Source organism: Heloderma suspectum, chromosome 12 (assembly GCF_057233095.1).
Source record: "Heloderma suspectum isolate Gila_16-S chromosome 12, 16-S_ref, whole genome shotgun sequence".
Taxonomy (NCBI): Eukaryota; Metazoa; Chordata; class Lepidosauria; order Squamata; family Helodermatidae; genus Heloderma; species Heloderma suspectum.
In genome coordinates this window covers 33298441-33325186 of record NC_139469.1, presented here as the reverse complement: position 1 = coordinate 33325186, position 26746 = coordinate 33298441, and the positions used below count along the sequence as shown (strand labels likewise).

General features: G+C 45.4%; 1 protein-coding gene across 1 annotated transcript in view; it reads left to right on the top strand.

The window, feature by feature from the left end:
• LOC146336781 (uncharacterized) overlaps positions 1-26746 on the top strand; it is a 62405-nt gene that overhangs the window by 30298 nt on the left and 5361 nt on the right. Inside the window, exons 18-33 of the mRNA XM_084817885.1 lie at positions 1801-1936; positions 2846-3064; positions 4835-5005; positions 6072-6218; positions 6361-6410; positions 9335-9455; positions 10976-11061; positions 11897-12023; positions 12312-12502; positions 14487-14577; positions 14704-14845; positions 16081-16265; positions 17952-18107; positions 22243-22376; positions 23770-23900; positions 26527-26621. Coding sequence (XP_084674011.1) covers positions 1801-1936; positions 2846-3064; positions 4835-5005; positions 6072-6218; positions 6361-6410; positions 9335-9455; positions 10976-11061; positions 11897-12023; positions 12312-12502; positions 14487-14577; positions 14704-14845; positions 16081-16265; positions 17952-18107; positions 22243-22376; positions 23770-23900; positions 26527-26621 — 2182 coding nt within the window. The remainder of the gene's footprint in view (positions 1-1800; positions 1937-2845; positions 3065-4834; positions 5006-6071; positions 6219-6360; positions 6411-9334; positions 9456-10975; positions 11062-11896; positions 12024-12311; positions 12503-14486; positions 14578-14703; positions 14846-16080; positions 16266-17951; positions 18108-22242; positions 22377-23769; positions 23901-26526; positions 26622-26746) is intronic.

Genomic DNA, 26746 nt, shown 5'->3' with positions numbered 1-26746 from the left:
CCTTCTTCAGTGGACGGCATTTTGTCAGAACTCTCTGCCATGACCTGTCTGTCTTGGGTGGCCCTGCACGGCACAGCTTATGGCTTCACTGAGTTACGCAAGCCCCTTTGCCACAACAAGGCAGTGATCCATGAAGAGGTTAGAAACAATACCTAAGGCAAAAAATAACAAAAGTTCATACATATCTAAGTATGGGTCTCTACGTAGAACAAATTGTGACACTGAGAGTCACAAGATAGAAAGCAAAACTCAAGACAATGATGAAAATGAAGAAGACAGAGGGCAGCAGAAGCCCCCCTGACTTTATACTCAGATGCCTTTGACAAATATGGGGTGAGCCTCCTTAGCCTATCACTAGCTGGTGGAATAGTTTCTTCTGGCTTTCGGGAGGGAGTAGAACATTCTTACAGAAGCCCAGCCGAAAATTCGGTCGAATTTAGCATGAGTTCTGCTCTGACTTTGAAGGCTTTGAAGCCAGAACAACATGAGATGAGATAACACACGCAGGTGGTTTAACGAATGTATGCATGCCCATCTCCATGAAATGGACTTTTTATAGGCAGCTGAATCTCAAGAAGAAAATGGACATACAGGTAAATATTTTGTAGGTGTAAAGCACAGAATTAATAGGATACTGTTCCCTAACTAATGAAGGCAAGAACAGGAAAATAATTTTACTTACTTATTACATTTATATCCCACCCTTTTTCCTCCTTAAGGAACCCAAGGTGGCATACATAGTTCTCCTCGTCCTCCATTTTATCCTCACAACAACAACAACCCTGTGAGGTGGGTTGGGCTGAGAGTCTGTGACTGGCCCAAAGTCACCCAATGAGCATCCATGGCCGAGTGGGGACTAGAACCCAGATCTCCTGACTCCCAGTCCAACAGTCTAGCCATTACACCACACTGGCTCTCTTAAATAAATACTTACATATTTATTTATTATATTTCTATACCATCCAATAGCTGAAGCTCTCTGGGTGGTTCACAAAACAAATTCAGGCAAAAGAGCTCATATTCTAACGTTTCAAATATATGTGTCAAACTGCTCTGTGTGTATAATCCAGTTGCTGTACAGGCAGCTGGGAACCCTGCTATAAGGAGGATCTTTGATTGTGGATACTGTTTGTACATGCATAGGGTCTGTACGAATGGTCTAGTGAATGTTCATTAGGAATGTACGAGAACTTCATTGCAGTTTGTAAATAACCTGAACATGCCCCGTTCAGTTGTATTTATTTATTTATTTGATTACATTTCTATACTGAAGCACAACCCTGAACACTAATGGGAGTGCATTTTTCCCAAAAATATTTCCACATTCCAGAACTTGTGATTACATTCGAAAAATGCATTAAAAAAACCCACGCACTTAGAAATGCACAGTACTAAAAAAACCCCATGCATTTTCACACTTTAATGAATGGGGGGAAAGCACACACTTTTCCCATTTGAAATGCACACTTGTCTCATTTGAACAAACCAAAAAACAAATCACAAATGAAAACAGGAGCTTCGAAGTGAAGTTCAGAGAATTTTGGCAAGTGTGAACACTGCCCCCCCCATGCACATTCACTCTGTACACTTAGAACATCTGCATAGGACCAATATAACCCAGGTTGGGATTACTTTGTAATGAAAACCCAATAATACATTTCATAAATAAATAAATATCAACCTTCAAGTGCATAAAGATCTGGTATACTCTGAGCAGCTCCTATTCGAAACATGAAGATATGTGAAGAAGCACCTCACTCGCTCACCCACTCACTAACATACAATCCACTTCCCTCCAAGTCTTCCAGACCAGCTCATCTGCTTTGCTCGGCGTTCTACCCTGATCTCGGGCCTCAGCTCCAGTGAAGCCTTGAGCTTCATCGCGCAGGTCAACCTCTACTGTAGCTCTTCTAAACCATCTACATCTGACCGTCAGGTGAGACCCCTCTGATTTTGGGATTGCACATTACAAGGGTTGCTCAGGCAGGCTACAGTCCTAAACTCACTAGGGAGTAATTCCCATTGAACATATTGAGATGAACTGCTGAGTAAACATGCCTAGGATTGTGCTGTCAGACATCTAAGTAAACAAATGCGGATTTCTGACACAAGCAACATCTAACTCTGGTGTCTCCAATGTGCCTGTGGGCACCTCTCCTGGCACCCACCAGGCTCCCTGCCCCTCTTGAATTTTATTGTATTTCTTAAGGGGGTTTTTTTGGTCAAAACTGGGAGACTGTTATGCTGCAAAATGAAGTGCCATGCTTCAACGCCAACTTTATTTGGATTCAGAGCTCATATCCCACCTCTGCCTTCTGCTTAGGTTCTTCAGCAAGTTATTTTCTTTTAGCCTAACTAGTTTGTCTTCTGGGAAATGAGTGTTTTGTGACTGGGCCTATCCACCATGGCAGCCATTTTATGAATGGGCAAGCCACCCATGGCAGCCATGTTATGAGAGAACCCACAACATGCTCCCAAAATACCCACTGGAGGGCAGTGGGGCACCAGACTGGGGATGACAGCCCTATGATTCCATACTGCATGAATATAAATGCATAGAAGATACGGAATCCTGGTAGCATGTAAAATTCTTAAACTGAAACAGGAGGTCACATGCTTTCCATTTAATGGATGGTAAAACTAAGTCTAAGAAAGAGTGGTTTGGCCAACAGGATTCAAACTCAGATTTCTCAGCACCACATTTACACCACATTTACTATACATGAAAAACTGTGTTGAAAAACCAAAATGGTGGCTTTATTGGGCTTTTCCAACAGATGTATTTGCATTCCAGATGTTCGAACCCTTAATATTCTGCATCTTTTACTCCCTTTTCCTTTTCCAGCTTGCCACAATGCTTGTAGCACAGGTGAAGACATTTGACAAACAGACTCTCATGGCCTTGGGGCAGCAGGCCATGGGGCTCACCACGGGTCAGATTTCAAATCTAGCGACACAAGATCTGGTGGATCCCAAGGTCTTGAAATCGCTTGGGCAGGTCAATGGCTGGAGCAGGGGACAGTCCCAGATGCTGGTGAACAAGATCCTCCTCAGCAATTTCACGGTAAATATTTGATGCTCTTTTCATGTGGTTCACTTTTGGAAAGAGCTGTACCAAAGAATGCAAGAACTGCCATGCTGGATCAGCCCAAGGGTCCATCTCACCCAGTATCGTGTTTCCAACAGTGGCCAGTCAGATAAGTCTTAGAAGCTCATAAGCAGGGCATGGAGGCAACAGCCCTTTCCCTGTTGTTTGCAGAGGCCCACTGACAAGAGCTCCCTAGAGCTGCTCCTCCTCTCCACCTGCCTGTTCACCTGTCTCTCGCTCTGGCCCAGGCAAGGGTGGTGGTGAGGGGGAGGAGAGGCCACGGCCTGCTTGTCCACAGTCTCTCTGCCCGTCGAGCAAGCAAGCAAGTGGGAGCGAGGAAGAGAAGGAGCATGAGCAGCTGGCGAGGGTGGTGGTGAGAAGGTAGCCTCCCCAAGGTCCCTTGCTCAAGACCCACCTCTGTGGGCCCCCTCCGCCCACAGAGGTGGGTCTTGAGCAAGGGCCCTCCAAAACGTGGAGCCGGCACTGAGCGAGCGCCCTGTGAGCAAGCCAAAGGTGGCTCAGGCCAGTAGCATGGTGGAGAAGGAGAAAAGGAAAGATAACCCTGGCCCAGTGCAGATGTACTGTTGGCTTTCCCTGTAGATAATGGTTCGCAAATCCATTATCTGAAGGCAGCCTCAGCAATGTGCATTCCCCCCCGCCCCCGCTGACCTCACTTCTCTGGAGTGATCCCCCCAGGCTTGGCAAAATGCAAAACCATGCTTGATATGACCATAAATCATGGTTCATGCAAACCAGGTTTCTTCATAACCATGGCTTGCAAGCCCACTGGCAGGCAGTGGTTTCAGTGATCTTTACTTTATGACAAGCTATGGTTTGTGTCAGTGCATGTATAACTCGAAACTGTAGCTAATGCAGGGAAGGAAAGGGAGGGGAGGGGAGAGAGGAAAATTGCTCTGGAGAGGTGAAAGGGGATGAGTGTTGCAAGGGAGCAAGGCTGAGGTCAGGGGGTCAGCATCACCGGGCACCCTCCAAGACCTCCACCGCAGCAGGGGGGCCACTACTGGCCCCCTGAGCCCCCTGGCCTTGCTGTTCCTCCTCCCATTTGCTGCCTGTTCACTTGGGCTCCATACATGAGAGCTGTCGAGATGGACAAATCTCTCCATCTCATTTTCTCTTGGTTACTCATTTTTCTGACCTTAAGTTCAGTTTGTTTTGCACTTTGAGAACCTTTTTCAAAAAACTGTTTGCATGAAAATTTGTATGCTTTTTTGGGTACATTTCCCCTAATTCATGCATTTTTGTACACCGTTGTACATCCGCTATACATTTTTGCAAGTAATGTTCCTAATATAATGAATTGTTGAAAGTTATTTTCACAAATATATGCATTTTGTTTGCACTTTTCCGGAATACATGCATTTTAGTACGCATTTCTTGGTTGGAAAACACCCTTGTAAACTTCAGAGAAGTGCGAATCTTGATAGATAACTGAGTTTTGGTTTGGATATGGGTCCAAAAGTGCGCTGTTAGGTGTGCTTGTATGAAAATGTGAACTGAATGGATTTCTTCCACATCTCTCATGGGCAGTGATGAGACTGAGACCCTCTCCCTCTGGGCAGTGGTGCAGGTTGGACTCAGAGCAACAGGGCAAGTGAAGGGCCAGTGTGGATGGTGGCAGGAAGGAGACTGCATCGAAAGCACCTTGCCCAACGTCTGCAGCTGACCCTGGAGGCTACAAAGGTTCTCTCTGTGGTCTGACCTTCTGCCCCCTTGCTCTTCCTGCAGCTGGATGCCGCTGAGAAGTTCGAGAGGCTCGGCACCCTGGCCCAAGGCTTGCCCAGCAGCAGCTTTGATGCCATCTCCGCAGATTCGGCAATTGCGTTGGCAAAGAACGCCAGCTTCCTCCTTGCTCTTGGGCAAGGTCCGGAGCATTTAAAGAAAGCCTTCGTCAGCAAGGTAAAGGCTCTGGGTTAGGGGCAAGGCAGCCACTCTGGCCAACATCTTGAAGGGGTCTTGGCTTTTTGCCATTTTCACCTCCCAAATCCCCCCCTGCGGACCGCACTGGGAGGCAGGAATTTTTTTAAATTGCTGGTTTGCCACTGAAATTCAGCAGCAAACTGCTCTATAACACTCAGTAGTTAGTACATAGCAAGCAAGCTAAATTTGTCACCCCCTAAGAGGGACAAATTTAGCTTGCTTGCTGTGTACTAACATGGACCCATTTAGCTTACAACCAAGCTCCATTTATCCCTTTTAGTGCTTCATAGCCACTACGGAGCATGATTTTGTTTTTTGTTTTAATTCATTTTGGGGTGCACTGGGGGCAGTGGAGTGGCAGAGCCCCACCAGGGGCAGCAGGCACCGCATGATGGGGCAGCAGGGTGTTGGTGGGGCTGCATGTGACCCGTGTGCCATCTGTTGCCCACTGCAGCGCAGAGGTTCGCTATCATCCAGACTGCTCATACTCTGTTCTAAAAAATAAAAAAATAAAAAAAATCTGCCACCTGAATATACTATACAAATTAGGCAAATCTAAATACTTAGAATCATAGAATCATAGAATAGTGGGGTTGGAGCGGACCTATAAGACCATCGAGTCCAACCCCCTGCTCAGTGCAGGAATTCAACAGGAACTTTAGTTCTGCTTTTCTGCTTCTCCTAGCTATGGGGTGGAGAAAGGTGCTGTGCAAAGCCTTGCAACCCCATAGCCCTAATAATGGGAATCCCAGCTCTGCCACCCATGCTGTCTGCCAAGATTTCACCAAGCATCATCCAAATGTTTTTTTAAACAGTCATGAGGACTAGAAGCGTGTATTGGCTTTAAATGAAAGCCTTGCTTCTGAAGCTTCAGAACCTCACCCCTTTTACCAAATTCCTTGTGTGTACAAGCTTGGGTAAAGCTGCAAGTTAGAATAGGGAACTCTTAATTTATTTGGGAGTGGATGATGAAGCTCATATCATTAGAGAAGCAATATTGGGAAGCTCTGATTTGGTTCTGTTGCTGTTTTCCTTCTCCTTGCAGATCCTCTCAAACTCTTCCTCCCCCAGTGACATCCTGAATAATGTCCCAGATGATTTGGCAGACCAAGTGCCAAACTCACTACTGGTATTTCAGAGCAAGATTCTGGATCTGCGCAAAATCAATGAGAAACAATGGTCACCACAGCAGGTAACAGCTCTGGTTTTGCTGGTAAACTCTGTTTGCTGTTCTAGGAGGTGATGGATTGAAATCTGAGCTGGGATAGCCCTGCTCATGCATCTCTGTTCCTGCACCTTCTCTGCATCTGAATGGCCTCTTCTCTTTTTCCTAGGCAGCTGTCCTTTTTGGAGATGTGCTGTCCAGTACTGATAATTACACTGAGTGAGTTGGGGCTCCGTGGATAGGGGGGGCATGCTCCTAGCCAGAAATTTGGTGGCGAGGGAACTCAGGGTATACAGGGAGAGAATCAATGCAGAGCAGCCAGAAGCTTAACAGAAATAGCTTAGATGTTTATGTCATTAAATTACATATTAATACAATTTTATTTTATTTTTACAAATTACCAACAAGTGTCTAGTGCAGGGGTAGGCAGTGAGGCACCCAGGGGGACCAGTGTGCCCCCAGACACCTTCCTTGGCACCCGTGGAGGTGCCCTGCCTCTCCTACTTTTTAAAAAATTAACACATTTCCTTGCCAGCTGCTGGGATAGCTTCAAAACAAAGTGAGTGCTTCCAGATGCTGCCATCCTTACTTCCCATGAATACCTCTGGATCACAGGTGGGGCTCAGAGATATTCTTAGGAAATGAAGGTGGTGGGAGACTGCAGGCTGATGCTTTCCGCTGCAGCAGGCCCAACCACCAAGAAATAGAAGGGAAACAAGGAAAAGGGACTTTGAACTGTGGGGCCAAAGGAGTTATTTAGTGTGTTGGGGCTCAGAGCCCACCTCTGAATACTCAGATCCCTGAGTACGCACCCCTTGTACCCCACCTTTGTGGCAGGTTACTTGTCCTTTGTGACTAGCCATGCCTCCCATGGCACCCATTTTGTACTGTTGCCCAGGTCAGTTTCTCAAATTGCCAAATGTACCCATAGGCCCCAAAAGGTTGCCTACCCTTGATCTAGTGTTTCTCAGTCCTTCAAGTGCCTTTGCAATGATAGTGAAAGGATGGTGAAAGGCAGGAAGAGGGATAGGGAAATCAGTCCATTTTGCCTTTGCACGGGTTCACTTGCAAGTCCATTTCATTTTGTTTCAACATTAACTTGTGATTTTTTTAAAAAAACCCTGCATGTAAATACTTGTTTAAATATGCATTTCTAAACATATTTTCTCTCAAAATGTTTGTTAAATTTGTATCCTGCCTCTCCACCAAATTGTGTTCAAGGCAGCTAATAGCAGCAAAATACAAGATAATCAATAAAACAAAAACATGAACAGGCAGATAAAACATTAGTAAAATTAATACATCTGATAAAACACCCATTTGAATAAATAGCAACACATTTACAGTAGCTATAACAAGTGAGTTAGCCAAAAGCCCTGTCAGGACAAAAAAGTGAAGGGTTGTAAGGGTGGAGTAGAGTTCTAAGGGTGTAAGGGTTGTAAGGGTGGAGTTCTAAGAGTAGAACTGGGCTTCTCTCGGCAAGAGTTCCAGAGCTTGAGCACAGCCACCAAGAAGGCTTTCTTTCAAGCTCCCACCAGAAATGCCTCGGATGTGCACATTTCTAAATGTGTTTTCTCTCAGAATATGCACTTTAAAAAAAAAAATCCCAACAACAATACTGCCCCCCAGCTACTTTTATCGGGGAGGGGGAAAGAGCTGGTCTCCCCTCCCTGGTCCTGATCCGCAGCCAATCTACATGGAAATGGTTTTTGAGGCGGTTCCGTTTAAATGTGGATTTTCATGAAATCAGGTTAGCTCCTCCCCAGGCAAACGGTAGCCAGTATTGCGATATATACATTAAAAAAATCAGTTTACGTGGGGCAAATGAGTAGAACTGAACGTCATCAGAGGGTAGGTGTGGGGAAGCAAGGAGGCTTGCTTTCCGCCCCTCTCCCCCCGCTCCCCCATGAAGCCTTTAAATCCGCAAGGTTCTGCATACCTTTGCATTTCCACACGCAGGAGCCTCGCTATGTTCCCCTCCCCACACAGTGAATAGTCCAAGGGGCAGGCAGCGACTGAGCGCAGGGCCAAAACAGCGTCCTTTCAAAGCAGCAGGGCTGACTCCCACCCCAAGGCAATGCGTGACTTCCGGGCAGACACAAGCCCCCGCCCCATGCAACGCTTCCCTTCTGCCGATCACGCCACTTCCACCAGCCCGCGCTGAAGCCAGCTGAGGTCACACACCGCAAACTGCACTGAAGCCGCTGTGACTGGAAAACCCGCCACAAAGAGAGTTTCCAAAAAACCCAGATTTCGGGCTAGGAACACTGCATTAGCTACAGGAAGTGGCATACATCATCTGACATGATTGACTTGGGGACAGAGCAGAACCAGAGTAAAAGCCTGGTGTAGATGAGCCTCTGGTCCCTGCACCTGCTATTTAGAGAAGAGGAACAATTACACAACTTGGGTAATTATGCTGCCTTGGGTTCCTTGCAGGAGGAGAAAGGGCGGGATATAAATACAATAAATAAATAAATAAATAAAATAAACTTTGAGTGTCGTATTTCACATCACAGGTAAGTTGACCCTAGACAAAGGATTAGAATAGGCTTTCCCCCACCCTCATCCTTAATTTGATTACAGAATTAAAATATATACAAATAAAATCTTTCAATAAATTTATTCTCAAGCATCTGATTTTCTGCTCACATGGATATAGTAAGTTAATTTCATCATAATGGCAATAATCCAAAATTCTGAAAAAACAGTTTGATAAAAGAGGAGTTATATTTTTCTTCTAGTATTAAGCTATTAATTTTTTTTTTACTGCAGTGAATAAATTAACAACCATTTCTACATCTGTATAACCTTTTGTACACAATCTTGGAGATAATCCAACAGCACTCTTAAAGAATCAGCAGATATTTTGTACTGTTGCTTGCTCAATAAATAATAAAATCCTATATCAATACAGTGAGTTTTGGTAGAGAATTCCATACATGAATAATAGGATTCCACAATCTAATAAAGGGTTGAGTAGGTGGGTCCACTGAAGACCTCTTCCCTGGAAGGTTCAACTGGAATTGACATTAGACGCATATACAGCTCATTTTCCGAAGGGCAAAAAGCTTCCCTGGCTGAAAATCTGATGCAATTGTCCTACTAGACATGAAGGACTAATGAACCTCTATGGTTTCTAGGCTTTCTGCATTCATCCTGCAAGGCTTCCAGTGCAATGGAGCCAGCAAACTGATGCCCGGGCAGTTGTCCTCCCTGGTCCAAGGAGTGAAAAGTAAAAATGCCAATCTGAGTGATGGACAGGTGAGAGGCCTCCCTTGGATAAGTGACAGCTGAAGCTGGGCCGAGGGTGGGGGCTAGTTGATAAATCTCCCCCACACACACACACACACACACACATACTCCTTGGTAGAAGTATAGGCCCAGGCAGGATGATATTGGCATGAGCCAGAGGCCAAAGGTGGGCTGGCCTGGATTTGTTTACTGGGTGCTTTGCCGCTTCTGAATTTGGGATGCTGTGCAATGGAAGGCCTGTGACGGTTCTGAGCAGAAGAGGGAATTTCAACAGGTGCAGCTTGTCCTGCCAAGGAGAGAAAAGCAGCTGAAATTTTCTCTTCAACATCAGGGGTGGGTAGAAGGTAGACATCCAGATATTTGGGACTTCAACTCCCAGAAGCCCCTGCCAGCATGGGCAATGGTCAGGAATGCTGGGAGTTGAAGTCCAAAACCTTTGGAGACCTACTTTCTGCCCACCTCTGTTCTACACAACCATTAAAAGCTCTGGAGCACTACTGCCCTGGTGCAACAGCTAGTTTTGATAGAGAGCCACTTGGAAAGTATGGTGCCGAAACCTCAGGCACTGTGTTATCCCTGCACCCTCTCCAGTCGTGCTTTCAGTACTGCTTCTCCCTCCATAGACCCTTTTAACCTCTGTGATGGCAATTGGGGGACTAGGCCATTCCCCACGGGGTCTGATGTGAGCCAGGGACGATCAGTCGCTGAACTCTGCTCAGTTTCATAGAATCACAGAATCACAGAACAGTAGGGCTGGAAGGGGCCTACAAGGCCATCATGTCCAACCCCCTGCTCAATGCAGGAATCCAAGTCAGAGCATCCCTGACAGATGGCTGTCCAGCCTCGTCTTGAATGCCTCCAGTGTGGGAGAGCCCACCACCTCCCTAGGCCATTGGTTCCATGGTCGTACTGCTCTAACAGCCAGGAAGTTTTTCTTGTCTTGTCACCAGCCTCAATAGCCAGCAGTCTTGTTAGCAGGAGATAAACTATGATGCCCAACTAAGAAAAGTGTTTGTAGCATCTCTAGGGAACTGAGGCCATGATGCACATTGTTAATACTAATGTAATACTTAGCTTTAAATAATGTAATGCTTAGCATTACATTTAATATTTAGCTATGATGTTGCACTCTTGAATGTCCAAAGTGCTTCGTACACATTATCTGACCGTAGTCCTTACAGCAACTTTGCAAAATAGGTGCGCAGCAGTACCCCCAAATTGCTGAGGCTGAGAGAGAGAAGCTTGTCTGAGGCCACCCAGTCAGTTAATGGCAGTGGTGAGATTTGAACACGGGACATCCTTGCCCATAGCTCTGTCTCTGAGCTCTTAGAGATCTGGCTCTATAGAACAGCAGTGCATTTCAGGCAGTAATATGAAAACTCCATCGATGTTTGCATGTGAGGGCCGATTCGCACACACGAGTCATTGCTTGATGTTGCAGTCATTAGATGACGAAGAGGCATGTGCAATCCAGGCTTAATTTTATGGGGAAGGAGTGAGAGTGGCATCTGGTTTTCTCTTTCCATCAGCTCTCCTGCATGGCTAGACTTCTCACCAGAAGCAACCTGACAACAAACTTCACCAGTTACCCGCCAGATGTGCTGCTTTTCTTTTTGTGAGTAGCTCTGAAGAAACATCTTCTGTGAGGAATAAAGATTCAGGAATCACTGGGCACTCCTTTAAAGGAAGGATTAAAGGGATACAGGAATGCTTTAAAAGCACTCCTTGAGCATCTCTGCACCAGCCTAAAATCCCACATTTAAGACGGGGCTTTCTGCTTCCGTTTTAAATGCTGGATCACGACGGACACCCTTTACACATGCTTCTGTTTCTCCCTCTCCTTTCCCCCTCCTTCTCCCCCTTATCGGAGTCTTCCATATGTTTCATTGGTCTAGCCCCTCTTCTTGTAGCTTTTCCTTTTTCATGGAGGGAACTCAAGCAGAACAGAAGCGGGGTAACTTAACAGCTCATTATTTCCAATCTTTTAAACAATGGAATAAGGGTCATTTAGTGCAGGAGACGCCCTGGAGGTTGATGATGTCATCTAAAGGGCTCGCAAACTCCGTGAGTGAGCAATCGCAACAGCAGGATAAAGCTCCGTGTGAAGAAGCCCTTTGTTTCCCCAGACGTGTTGCCCTTCGTGTTTATCAATTCTAACACTACAGGAACTCACCCCCCACTCACCCCCCCCCCAATGACCACCACTGAGCTGTGCCAAAAGAGGAAAAATGATATTTTGGACATCATGTTAAAACAGCCTTTGCCAAAGTGATGCCCTTCGGATGTGTTGGACTTTAACTCCCATAATTCCTAGCTGACACCAAGTTGGAGAAGGCGGTGTTAGAATTTTACGTAATTACTCAAACCCTAGATTGGAGGGAGGGGTCTGAAGAAACAAAAAATTCCCACACCTCTGACCCACAAACAATGAAGATTCTGGTCTCTTCCAGCCTCGAGAAGGTAGACCATCAAAGCTGTGAAGCATTTTACTCTCTGGCTTCCCAAGGAAACCTCAGCCTGTTGGCCAATGGATCAACCCAGAGGACTAGACTCTTGGACAATGCATCAAGCTGTTTCGTAAGTCTAAATCCAAATTTGTTTATTATGGTCCTTGTCCAGATTGAGAATACAAGATACACACACACATGTGGAGCAGAATACCATCTATGTTAGACTCTCATGTAGCATGCAGAATGCAAATCAGTATTTCCATTTTAGAGCCACTCATTCTGTTCATGTTGAGTAATTCATGTTACAATTCATAGCCAATAGGGAGGTGCTATGAATGGAATGAGGAACAGCAGCTGCCACAAGCCAAGCAAAATGGTTTGGTCCTAATATTAAACTCACTGCCTGTTTTGAAAGGGGGTGGCGAATGCCTCGCTCAACAAAGGACAGCTCCGAAATCTTGGGGGCTTTGTGTGTGACATGGATGCAGCCACCATCAGAGACTCTGACCCCGGGATCCTGGAGAATCTGAAACTGTGCCCTGATCTCACAGCACCCCAGAGAACAGCACTCAACAGGCTCCTGAGCAGTGGGAGGACATCGTACGGGTGAGTGGTGCTCTGTTGTGTTCCATCTAGGAGTGGTCGCACCTTAGAAATATTTGGCAACTCCATCAAGAAAGAGGACTTCGTCTAAGCTAGATATATGTATATGTATACATAGAATCATAGAATAGTAGGGTTGGAAGGGGCCTACAAGGCCATCGAGTCCAACCCCCTGCTCAGTGCAGGAATCCAAGTCAGAGCATCCCTGGCAGGTGGCTGTCCAGCCTCGTCTTGAACGCCTCCAGCGTAGGAGAGCCCACCACCTCCCGAGAGAATTGGTGCCATTATCGTATTGCTCTAACAGTCAGGACGTTTTTCCTGATGTTCAGCCGGAATCTGGCTTCCTGTAACTTGAGCCCATTATTCCGTGTCCTGCATTCTGGGATGATCGAGAAGAGATCCTGGCCTTCCTCTCTGGGACAACCTTTCAAGTACTTGAAGAGCGCTATCCTATCTCCTCTCTGTCTTCTCGAGGCAAAACATGCCCAGTTCTTTCCGTCTCTCCTCACAGGGCTTTGTTTCCAGTCCCCTGATCATCTTTGTTGCCCTCCTCTGAACCCTCTCCAGTTTGTCTGAATCCTTCTTAAAATGTGGTGCCCAGAACTGGACACAGTACTCCAGGTGAGGCCTAACCAGTGCTGAGTAGAGGGGAACTAGTACTTCCCGAGATTTGGAAGCTATGCTTCTAGCAGCCCAAAATAGCATTTTCCTTTTTTGCAGCCACATCACATTGTTGGCTCATATTCAGCTTGTGATCTACGACAATTCCAAGATCCTTCTCGCTTGTAGTGCTGTTAAGCCACGTATCCCCCATCTTGTCACTGTGCATTTGGTTTCTTTTTCCTAGGTGCAGAACTTGGCATTTATCCCTATTAAATTTCATTCTGTTGTTTTCTGCCCAGCGCTCCAGTTTATCAAGATCACTTTGATGATCACATGAGTGTGTGTGTGTGTGTGTGTGTATAAAATGATTGTGATTATTGGTGTTATTTAGATAATACTTGGGGAGAGGGGGCTGTCAAGCAATTTCCCCCAAATTTTGATTCATTCTCTCTCTCTCTCTCTCTCTCTCTCTCTCTCTCATTTAGATTTCTTAAACACCTCTCTCAAAATAGACTCAAGGTGACTTACAACAAACTGATATACTGATAGCAAACTCAATTCTCCAAATGTCCATGCTTCTGTAGCCAAACCAGCACCATCCACCCATAAGATGGTGGAAGGTTTCATCAGGCTTAGGCAACCCACGTTTTACAGAAATACCAAACAAACTTTAGGAAAAAACTCATCAGGGGGAACCCGCCCACACAACAAAACAGCTCAATTAGGGTTGATCATGCTCAGTAGGCATGGAATAGTGGCTGCTAGGGGAGGGAATGGGAAACTGGATGGGAGGGAGAATGGAACAGAGGATCTTGGGATAGGGGATTAGTACTTCACACTGCAACCTTTTATTGCAGCTTTCACTTTGTTTCCTTCTCATTCAGTGTTTTTAAACATTTCCCATTATAGATAGTGTTCATTTAATGGGGTTGCAGAGGGGCAGTGTAAAGCATGGGATCCAGCAACATAACACTCAAAATTATTGCTTGAGCTGTATTAAGGAGGTTTATTTTTAAAGAGTCTTTGGATGCTTCCAGGCAAGGCTTTTATCATGCCATTGCCCTGCCTCATTCATGGAATTTTACAGAGGGTCCTGATGCCATTGTCTTCCACTTGTAACCCACCCGTGTCTCCCTCCACAGATAATTTGTTAAGAAGGGAAAGTTGAAATAGCTGCACAATGCCTTCTGAGTGGTAGCGCTAGGAGCCCCCCCATCTGGAAGCAGTCCTAGAATGACATGTTAAAACTTAAATTTCATCATAACTTGATATTCTGAATTTGAAATTTTAGCCAATGTTTACTTTCTGCAAAACTACTTTATAGTTCTGTCCTACGTAATATTCCCTAACCCAGCCAAGGCTTGCATGTCTCCATGTGAAACAGGGCTCCTGCATCCTGGGATGACGGAACTCTTGAAGGCCTTGGGCCCCTTGCTTTCTACATAAACCGTAGCACCTGGGATTCCATTAACAAGGTAGGTTGAGCAGAAGAGGCTATGCCGTGTGTGCGCGCATGTATCATCCCCACACCATCCCCACCGTTTGTGGCAAAAGATTTGCTAGGGACGTACAAATTCAGATGAATGTCCTCTCTTCCTCAGGAAGAGAGAACCATCTTCTTCAAGAATGTGGTCGATGCATACGACAGCCAAAGTGCTTCCCAGAAGGAGAAAACCATCCTCTTCTTAAAATCAGTTGGACCTAAACCTGCTTCATCTACCAGGGCTAAACGGGCAACAGAAAGTAAGAGAAAGTTTGGTTTATTGTAAAGAGAGGTCTCATTTTTGTTTGTAACCATTTCCAGAGGGGTAGCCATGTTGGAGCATCTCTTCACCAGCCTAAAATCCTGCATTTAAAATGGGGCTTTCTGCTTTCGTTTTAAATGCAAGAACACAACGGATTCCCTTTACATGTGCTTCCTTTTCCCCTTCCCCTTTCCGCCGCCTTCCCCTTTCCTTCTCTGAGTCTTCCACATGTTCCATTGATCTCACTGCTCTTCTACCACTTTTCCTCTTTTCATGGAGGGAACTCAAGTGGAACACACCCAGGGTAATTTGATAGTTCATTATTTGTGATCTATTTAAAAATGGAATACAGGTCATTTAGTGCAGGAGATGCCCTGAAGGTTCACAACGTCATTTAAAGGGCCTGCAAACTTCCGTGAGTGAGCAATCTCAATAGCAGGATAAAAGCTCTGTGTGAAGGAGCCCTTGGTCTTTTGCAGCAAATACAACAGAGTCTTGTGGCACTTTAAAGAGAGACCAAATTATTATTTGACATAGGCTTTCATAGACTAGAGTCTACTCCATCAGATGCACAAAATGTTACCTTAAGTTGCAGGTAGATTTACACATAGCTGGGGTAGGGAAGGGAATTGTAAACAGTGAAGTCAGAGGGGAATGTAGAAAGTACAGACCATGACATGGTTTGGGATGGATGAGGGTGAACCAGCTGAAATGTAATCCAGATAAGACCAAGGTGCTGCGGACTGGGAATACGGCTGATCTGGGTGGAGGTGTGAAAGCTGTCTTGCGTGGGGTTGCAGTACCCCTGAAGGACCAATTTTGCAACTTGGGGCTCGGCACTATCTGTGGAAGCACAGGCAGTGTCAGTGGCCAGGAGTACCTTTCCCCAGCTTAGGCTGGGATACACCAGCTGTGACCCTATCTGGAGTGACTGGGCCCGGCTTTGGTTACTCATGCACAAGTTACGCAAGAGGAGGAGGAGGAGGAGGAGAGGTCACTGCCCGCTTGCTCCCCGGCACTCTGCCTGCCAAGCAAACAAGCAGCAATGCTGAGGAGCAGCTGGAGAACATGGCAGGGATCAGATAGGCTCGGCGAGGGAGGCGTCTTGCCCAAGGGCCCCCAGAACCTGGAGCCAGCATCGAGCAAAGCCAAAGCGATGGTGGTGGTTTCCCATAACTGCTCAGTTTGCAAAGTCCGCTCTGATTATTCTTTGTCTGCGAATTCTGCCAACAGCTTGCCAGTCCACTCCCATCTCCACCAGCACACTGGAAGACCCGCTGTTCATCATCCGATACAACAGTGCCCGGCAGTTTGATGCATGTCTCGGCAACGAGGTTTTGAAAGCCAGCTTGGCCCCTCTGCTCGAGCAGCCTCTCCCAAACGACTACTTGGCTGTCATTAAAAGAAAGCTGGATGAGGTAAATGGGGGGGCCACTGAGGGAGAAGCATGGCACATCCGTGCTCCAGCCTCCATGTGAAGGCCCCGCCACGTTTTCAGAGCAGCAACATTGCTCTGATGGTGCCCTCGCTACGATCAATCTGAAAGTAGTTTTTCCACTCCAGGGTGGAGCTCTGAATTGCCCAACTGTAAAATTGGAGCAGAAGCCAGCTGTGCATGGCTCTGATTGGCTGGCTCTCTGTGATATCACCAGGGAACACCCTCCACAGTCCCCAGAGCAGTTGTGCACTTTAACAAAAAGTTCCCCGTAACAAAAAATAACGAGGGACAAATGAATGGATAAATGTGTAAATGTTACATGCTTTTAATTAAAAAAGAGAAAATTTGAAGCAGGGAATGGCACGAATGGCAGCTGAGCCAAAATTTGATTTGCTGGGTTACATATCTGCCTTTCAGTTGCAAAGCTGGACTCCCCTGTGGCTTTGTGAGCTCTTATCTTATATTATGTCAATCTTCGCCATTTAACTGTAAATCAGGTTGCCCTGTTTGTACTGTTGCTCTCCCTGCACGTGTTTAGACTCATCACAAATGGGGCAATGATGACAACCAGTACTCATGCCTATAGTCCAAACGTTGAGCCCCATTGTAGACAATCTACTGTCGTTCTGCTGGTTTAATAGTATTCGATATTTTCTGTGCCAAGTCTCATCTCAACCACAAGGTGAAATCACTTTTAAATCTGAATGTATAAGTCCACCTTTCCCCTGTTCTCTCCCTTTTGCTGTTTCTCATTATTTCTGTTCCTCCATTTCTGTTGTTCCCATCTTTCTTCTCTCTCTTCTCTTATAGAAACAAAAAACAAAATGGCGGTGTGGGCATTGGTGCACTCAAACTTACTTTAGGATGTTAATTGTGGATTTCAATCCACTGTTTGAAGACCAAAGCACCAGTTAACACTATGTCATGTGATGTCGCCCACACCCAAGGCCCCTTGCCTCTGTGAAACCTCTTACAGAAGTCTACCATGCGTAGAAAACAACAGCAGATCAATGGCTGTGACTTCCAGATATGGAGACATGCCAGGGATTGCACTGCAAAGGCAGTTTATGGAAGAATCCACTGCAGACTGGCAAGGAAGATCTGAAGATCCACTTTGTTTCTGCATGTGGCTGACTTGTCCTCATAATTACAGATGTCGGAAAGAACTAGACAGCTGGCTTGGACTATTGCATTGTTCTGGCCGTGAAAGTTGTATTAACACTTGCATTGTTCAGTTGTAGTAAACGAAAAAAATCTCTCAGTGTAATCCTATGCAGGTTCTACTTAGAAGTAAGTCTCACTGAGTTGACATGCTTAGGCTTGCTCCCAAGTAAGTGGGGATAGGATAGAAGCCTTCATGTATTAAGTCCGACAAGATCTGCAAATGTGATGAGTTTTGTTGTAAGTGTTAAGGAAAAGTTACCATTTTTATATAAAAAGGTAAACAAATCAACAAGATTTAAGATTCCATTCGATAAAGACCCAAAATATTAAGTCTTAAAATCAAATTTGAAAGTGCAGAATGTTGAAATGTAACCCAGTTTAAAACTGGTGCAAATTTTATTTTCAGCTCTAAGGTATGATGGGCTTTCTAGTGAACAAGGCTGCTCATTCCATCCCGTTAAACATTTACTAATTAACACCTTGTGTGCCTGGACTTTCTCAGATCTACCCTGCTGGGATTCCAGAAGATCAGTTGATGCTGCTGGGCTTCCTTTCACGTCAGTACAGTGCAGGCGAGATTGCCAGGTGGAATGTGACCTCCAGCGACATGCTTGCTGCTCTGCTGAGTCGGGATAACGGGGCCTGGGAGAAGGCTCAGGTGAGTGACCCATCAGTCTGGGATCAAAATGCATGTCATCCAGTGCCCCAGTGTCATTCCTCTGGACCCACTGCAAACTTGTAACACAGGCCCCTTCCCTTTCCCTTCCCTCCCATAAGGACTTCTCTGTTTTGATAAATTGTAGGATTGGTGGTGTGCTTTAGCTTCTTCAGATCTCTTTCTTGAAACGCCTTACATTTCTGGCTGGCTGATTTGTATTTCTAGACAGACATGGCCCTATGGCATGCATGTATGTTAACCGTACACAAATAAATACCCTTTTGACCAGGGGTGGGCAGAAAGCAGATCTCCCGATGTTTCGGACTTCAACTCCCAGCATTCCTGACCATTAGCTATGCTGGCAAGAGCTTGAGGGAGTTGAAGTCCAAAACATCTGGAGATCTTCTGCCCACCTTCCTGCCCTCGAGATCTAGTGTCAGTTCTTCTACGCACTCCAGGGAGCCAAGGTCCTAACTCATTTGCTCCCATGAGTTTTGGGACCTGTAAATACTATGAGGAAACATGACTCCCACTGTTCCTGGGATTTCAGTATCCTTGATTATTAGGGTGCTTGTCCCGCCCTTCTGCTTCCAAACTGTCTTTACTCCTGCAAAGGAAACAGGGAAGCACACTTCTTTCTGTCATTTGAAAAACAAGTCTGAGAGTTTCCCGTACATACATTCTCTCCCTCCCTCCCTCAGTCTTTGCCTGGGCCAGCAGCTCCCTGTTCCAAACACTGCTTGTTCTTCCCTTCTAATCAGCTCAGTAATTCTTACAAGATCTGAACACCACATGAAATAAGTTTACATAAACCTTCTCAAGCACGATGTACAGTTTTCCCCTCCTGATATGGGTTTGCACCCCACGCCAGCACTGCTGCCCCTCTCGCCTCTTGTTGTTTATTCGTTCAGTCGCTTCCGATTCTTCGTGACTTCATGGACCAGCCCACGCCAGAGCTTCCTGTCGGCCATCGCCACCCCCAGCACCCCCAAGGTCGAGTCCGTCACCTCCAGAATATCATCCATCCACCTGGCCCTTGGTCGGCCCCTCTTCCTTTTGCCTTCCACTTTCCCTAGCATCAGCATCTTCTCCAGGGTATCCTGTCTTCTCATTATGTGGCCAAAGTACTTCAGTTTTGCCTTTAATATCCTTCCCTCAAGTGAGCAGTCTGGTTTTATTTCCTGGAGTATGGACTGGTTTGATCTTCTTGCAGTCCAAGGCACTCTCAGAATTTTCCTCCAGCACCACAGTTCAAAAGCATCTATCTTCCGTCGCTCAGCTTTCCTTATGGTCCAGCTCTCGCAGCCATAGGTTACTATGGGGAATACCATTGCTTTAACTATGCGGACCTTTGTTGTCAGTGTGATGTCTCTGCTCTTCACTATTTTATCAAGATTTGGTTTAACTGCAACCCAGGTTTTGCACTTTCTTCTTTCACCTTCGTCATGAGGCTCCTCAGCTCCTCCTCACTTTCAGCCATCAAAGTGGTATCATCTGCATATCTGAGACAGTTAATGTTTCTTCCAGTGATTTTAACTCCAGCCTTGGCTTCATCAAGCCCAGCACGTCGCATGATGTGTTCTGCGTACAGGTTGAATAGGTAGGGTGAGAGTATACAACCCTGCCGTACTCCTTTCCCAATTTTAAACCAGTCCGTTGATCCGTGGTCTGTTCTTACCGTTGCTACTTGGTCGTTATACAGATTCCTCAGGAGGCAGACAAGATGACTCAGTATCACCATATCACCAAGAACTTGCCACAATTTGTTATGATCCACACAGTCAAAGGCTTTAGAATAGTCAATAAAACAGAAATAGATGTTTTTCTGAACCTCCCTGGCTTTCTCCATTATCCAGCGGATAGTGGCAATTTGGTCTCTAGTTCCTCTGCCTTTTCTAAACCCAGCTTGTACATCTGGCAATTCTTGTTCCATGAATTGCTGGAGTCTACCTTGCAAGATCTTGAGCATTACCTTACTGGCATGTGAAATAAGTGCCACTGTTCGATAGTTTGAACATTCTTTGGTGCTTCCCTTTTTTGGTATGGGGATATAAGTTGATTTTTTCCAATCTTGTTGGCCATTCTTGTGTTTTCCAAATTTGCTGGCATATGGCATGCATCACTTTGACAGCATCATCTTGCAAGATTTTAAACAGTTCAGCTTGGATACCGTCATCTCCTGCTGCCTTGTTATTAGCAATGCTTCTTAAGGCCCATTCAACCTCACTCTTCAGGATGTCTGGCTCTAGCTCACTGACCACACCGTCAAATCTATCCCCGATATTATTATCCTTCCTGTACAGATCTTCCGTATATTCTTGCCACCTTTTCTTGATCTCTTCTGCTTCTGTTAGGTCCTTGCCATCTTTGTTTTTGATCATACCCATTTTTGCCTGGAATTTACCTCCAATGCTTCTAATTTTCTGGAAGAGGTCTCTTGTCCTTCCTATTCTATTCTCTTCTTCTGCTTCTGTGCATTGCTTGTTTAAAAATTATTCCTTATCTCTTCTGGCTAACCTCTGGAATTTTGCATTTAATTGGGCATATCTCCCCCTATCACTGTTGCCTTTTGCTTTCCTTCTTTCTTGGGCTGCTGCCAGTGTCTCAGCAGACAGCCATCTTGCCTTCTTGGTTTTCTTTTTCTTTGGGACGTTGTTTGTTGCCGAACTCCTGAACAATGTTGCGAACTTCTGTCCATAGTTCTTCCGGGACTCTATCTACTAAATCTAGTCCCTTAAATCTATTCTTCACCTCCACTGCATATTCATGCGGAATATTTGTGAGCTCATATCTAACTGATCTGTGGGTCTTCCCTATTCTCTTTAGTCTGATTCTAAATTGTGCAATAAGAAGTTTGTGATCTGAACTACAATCAGCTCCAGGTCTTGTTTTTACCAACTGCATAGATGTCCGCCACCTTTGGCTACAAAGGATGTAGTCAATCTGATTTCGGTGTCGACCGTCTGGTGAAGTCCATGTATAAAGTCGTCTCTTAGGTTGTTGGAAGAGAGTGTTTGTTATGCACAGTGAGTTGTCTTGGCAAAATTCTATCAGCCTATGTCCTGCTTCATTTTGTTCTCCCAGACCATGCTTGCCTGTAATTCCAGGTGTCTTTTGACTACCCATCTTAGCTTTCCAGTCTCCCATAATGAAAATAACATCTTTTTTTGGCCTACTATCCAGTAGGTGCTGCAGATCCTCATAGAACTGATCTATTCTGCTTCTTCAGCATCTGTGGTTGGGGCGTATATTTGGATCACTGTGATGCTTACCCTGAATTCGAACTGAGATCATTCTGTCATTTTTTGGATTGTATCCAAGCACTGCTTTAGCCACTTTATTATTATGAAGGCTACTCCATTTCTTCTGTGGTCCTCTTGTCCACAGTAGTAGATCTGGTGGCCATTTGATGTGAAGTGGCCCATTCCAGTCCATTTCAGTTAACTGACACCCAAAATGTCTATATTTAATCTTGACATCTCCCCAATAACCACATCCAATTTGCCCTGGCTCATAGATCTTACATTCCAGGTTCCTATGGTGTGTTGATCTTTAGAACATCGGATTCGTCGTTCGCCACCAGCACCGTCGGCTGCTAGCCGTCCTTTCAGCTTTGAGCTAGCTGCGTCATCACATCTGGGGCTAGTTGAACTTATCCTCTGTTCCTCCCCAGTAGCATTTGGACCATCTTCCGACCTGGGAGTCCCATCTTCTGATGGTATACCGACATATCTCTGGTTGTACTGATCCATTTAGTTTCCAGGGCAAGAATACTGGGGTGGGTTGCCGTTTCCTTCCCCAGGGATCGTATTTAGTCTGACCTCTCTGCCATGACCTTCCCGTCTTTGGTGTCCTTTCACGGTTTAGCTCATGACGTCATTGAGGTGCTCAAGCTCCAGCACCATGACAAGGTAACGATCTCCTTTGCTGAAGCCCCTGCCTCTGGTCCCAGGTAAATTGCCCCCACGGCTGATCTTGTTTCCTAGACTATGTGGGTATTTAAGCAAGTGTTCTAGCCACTGCAGCAAGACTTACGTTGCTTGTTGCAATCCTGTGGCGTCTACCACTGAAAGACAAAATGCTGGCTTAAATGGGCTTCTGGTCTGTCCTTAACATTTCTCTCCCTTTGTTGTAGCTCAAGCAACTGGTTGCAAGATACATGGAACTTGGCGGCACTCTTACTGGGCCGCTACTTGACATTCTGGAGGGGGAATACCTGTGCTTTTTGAATGAAAATCTGCTGGATCAAATAAGCCCAGAATCCATTAGGTAGGCATCTGCTTCTGAATGGGGCTTTCTTGCTAGAAATAAATGTGGAAAGTTTATGTATGTATGTATGCATGTATTTATTTAAATGTATTTTTATCCCATTCCTCAGCCAAAATGGTTCCCAGAGTGGCTTACATATAATCAGTAAAACAAGACAGTCCCTGCTACAGGCTTACTGTCAAGGGCTCCTTGGAGGCCTCTCTCAGTCTAATCTAGTAGCCAAGTCCAGACACAGACAAAGGGATTCCTTTCAAAGCGTTATTCTTCTTTTACAACTTAACAACTCTACCGTTTGCAACTAGATCTGAGCAGCACAGTACCTATGCCCTAAGTTGGAACAGTTGGTCCCCGTTTGAAAGGGAATTACTGGCAGACCCCTGAACTTAAGGACTAGGGAGAGTCCCTCCCCTTTTCCCTTGGATCCTCTGGGCGCAGCTGTTGTTTGCGCACCAACCGGGCACTACGCCTCCTTTCTGCGCCCTCCATTTGGCGCCGCTCTCTGCGTCGGTGTCGCGCGTCCACCAAGTCTGCTATCCGCGCTCTGTCACTCCCTGGACTGCTATCTAAGCTAGGAATGCTGGTGGGAGGAAACTCCGTCAGCTGTGGGCCCTGGGAAAGAGGAGCGTGCTCCTCTCCCAGGAGTGACTGCTCTTCCTCAGAATCAGAACTACTCTGGGATTCTATGGGCTCAGTGTCCACCTTGACACTTACATTCTAAAAAGACACAACACACAAGGAATAGGAATGGGGAGGGAAAGCGTAGAATGACTCAGCTTCCCTCTCTCAGCAGTCTCAGTACTGCTGGAATGGCTGCTGGAGTGCCTGTTCCAGAGTGCCTGTTTGGAGTCAGTCCAGAGTGCCTGTTTCTGGGAGTTAGGATGGAGGAGGGTTGGAGAAGGACTGGCAAGGAGTTTGGCACAGTAGTGGAAACACTTGCATTCTGAGGGGCACACATTTATTTATTGATTTACTGCATTTCTATACTGCCCCCATAGCCAAAGCTCTCTGGGTGGTTTACAAAGATTAAAAAACATTAAAATACAGTATACAGAGTTTAAAACTATTTACATGTAACACAGAAACAACAGTATGCACGGAGACAACATATATCTACAAACAACTTTGAGCAGTCAACCCTAAGCATAAGACAGATCCAGGACTAGGGATGTACAGATTGTCAGGTGCCTTTTGTTCCATTGTCCACCCATCAACAGAATAGAATTTTTTTAGTTTCCGAATTTGCACAATTTGCACAATTTGTGGTCGTGATTTTGAGTCATGATTTTGAGTTGGCAATTAAGCAGTCTTTCAAGTTCATATGGTGTTGAGCAGTCATTTGATCCAAGCCTCAGCGACTTCCAGAGTCTCACCTCTTACATTTTGCTTTGTCTAGACATGCTGAGAAGCTAGATATCGCCTCATGTTCCCAAGGCAAGAAAAACCTACTGTATGAAAAAGCGCATGCGGCCTTTGCCAGCCAAGAAGGATCCAGTGCATATTATCCACTAATTCAGCCATATCTAGGTGGGTAATTTGTTATTCCTCAGTTTCCCTCCGTTCTTCCACAAGCAGTACAGGTGCCTTCCCACTCGCCTTTTCCTCCCTCCAGAATTAACACCCTCCACTGTCTCATTTGTCCCTGTGAATCCCAAGTATCTCCTCAACAGTTGTGAAACAAGGCACACCCCTTCTCCCTTAAGAATCCCTTTGCTGACGTAAACTCTTTCCTGCCGTAGAGCGAAGCAAGCAGCATGCGCGCAGCCTAGTTTTTTTCATGAAGACACTAGAGGATGTTTCCCCCTAATTAGATCCCAACTGAAAGGAGCCCAAGAGGGGATGCTTCCCAATTCACGCCTCTCTTTCCCTCGTTCCTGTGAATGGCAAAGTTCTAACCATCCATCTCCTGAGATGAGTGAATCTCACACATTCTTGAATTCCTTTTGATTGGCTCTCTGCCTCCCTGTCAATCATAGCCCCTCTGGAAACACAATTTAAAATTGGGATAGCATTGTATTTCCTTCAGTTTTTGTCTTCCTTACCTGGGGAATATCTACTGCACCCCTCCAAGACAAAGTCCGATCCTTGGTGCAAGTGAGCTGAAGATACTATGTTTGCAAGTTACTGAAAGTACTTTAAAGACCACACCAGTCTAGGATTTGAAATTATGGCTTATATTCTTCCTATGCAATTTGCTATCTCTTAATCCTTTACCTTGAACCATTTAATAAATATTTTGAATTAAAAACCTGGAGTGGATCAAAGAGCTTTCACTTGGACGATTTCCCTATTCTGTATAATGCTACTAAGCTATCAGAAGGAGATTGGCACAGGTATGTCTCTTCCCATTTAAGGTACTATACGTTTGAATTCTTGTGTTCAGACTTAGGTATTAAAACATGGATGGTGGCAGTGCTACTTGGGTATAAATAATAGGCTGGGCACCTCCCCGGCTGCTCTACCAAGCAAGCAAGGTAGAAATATGTGCCTGTTTGCTACAGGTAGCATTCCCAGTTTTTCTCAGGTGCCCCCAGTCTTTTAAATGGCTGTTTTAATTATTTTGGAAGTTCCATCAGAAGTATAGATAAATTATTCGAGATCTGAACAGGTACAATGCTATTGTCTTAGCTGGTTCGGAGATGGGGCGTGTGACGTGCTTGATGATGCATGACTATAACCCTATCTCCTTCACCCCATTTCCTGGCCACCCTGCTACTGTTACCTGTTCTGGAGTTCCTGCAGTTCAAGATGTAGTGAATCCCACTACAGTTTCAGGATATGAAATGGTCCATTCCACCTCAATGGTTGCTTTGAAACTGTAGCTGAAGTGGGGACAGCCACCCTCCCCCAAAGGATATTCCAGGAATTAAGCTGTTACTGCTGCTTGAAGTGGCAGCAAAGCTTTTTTCCCAAAGTGGAAGGAAGGACGGACAGATGGGCAGACAGACAACCCCCCTCCTTATCTTAAATAATGGTAATCCCCACCCCCACCCCACACATACAAAAAATGAATGGAATTCAAACACTCCCCGAAGATTATTGTTTTTGCCCCACCCCACTCTCAACTGACAAAAGTCCAGGCAGAATGTTTTGGCCTAGTTCTACTTGAAGCAGCGGTTCCCCTCCTCAGTTTGGATAGGGCATGGTACAGAAGAAGGGGCATTTAGAAATACCTTTGCCCTCCACTGTGGGCTCCAATCCAAATCCCCCCCCCCCCCAAGCTTCCATTAGTCCTGGTGGGGAAAACATACAAGGATAGTCTGGGCACCTCTGTGTTTTCTGCTCCAAAGCTAAGAGCAGCTGCAGGTGGGAGGGGCTTGTGTGGGGAATCTGAGTGGGGGTAAGGCTTAAACCTCCTCCGCTGCAGACCCTGTCCGAACTGGGAGGCCCAGTAGCTTTTAGCACGCACAAAACAGATGTCTAGGATGTGTTTATACATCTCTGATATTACACTGAGTTTGGCACTCAGAATGCTGAATTCTACTCCAGCTACCAAATCCCACAAGCTTCTGCGGTATGAGAAAGGAAAAAGAACCCCAGGAATTATGGAGCTTCGTCAGCCACAGGAGACCCAAGTGTACCAGGGCTCTTAATAAGGCCCACCATCTTTAGGCAAGAACATGTTTGCTCTTTTGCTACCACCTTTGTAAGGAGAAAGGCAGACAGAATGTAAAAGAAGAGTCCACAGCTTCACAACTAAAGTGACAGACATGCATCCAGGAAATGTTGGCTCAGTCATGAGCCTTGCCCCACCCTTACACTTCAGTTGAGCTATACGCCTTTTCATTTTTAAAAGCATTGCATGAACATGTATATATTTTTCCATTCATTCACCCATTGTTAATTAAAAAGGATAACTTAAAAAAAAAAAAAAGTACAAATCCCCAGGGATTGGGAAGAGGGTAAAGAAAGTTTCTTGATGACATCATGGGGGAAGAAGTCAATCAGCACTGTATTACAGCTAGCTTCTCCTTCAAATTTACATAACTTCCCCCCTCCCCAGAGCTCAACACAAGAGGAGAACGTGTCCATTTCAGCTGAACTCAGTGAAGGTGCCAATAACATGATCTCCATCTTCCCTCATAATTCCTTTTCTTTCTTTCTTTCTTTCTTTCTTTCTTTCTTTCTTTCTTTCTTTCTTTTTTCTTTTAAGGTGGAGCTCCAGTTGAAGACCTGAAAAAGCTGGCTAGGTCTCAGGTTGCTATGGATATCAATACATTTATTAAACTAAATCCAGAAGAACTACAGGTTAGTTCTAAAAGTGAATGAGTCATGTCATTTATTAAGGCAGCCTTCAGTCAAGTCACATTACATTACATTAGTGCTTTGGTGGCAGTAGTTAGAGAGCGTCAATCAAAATTTGGAAGTATCTG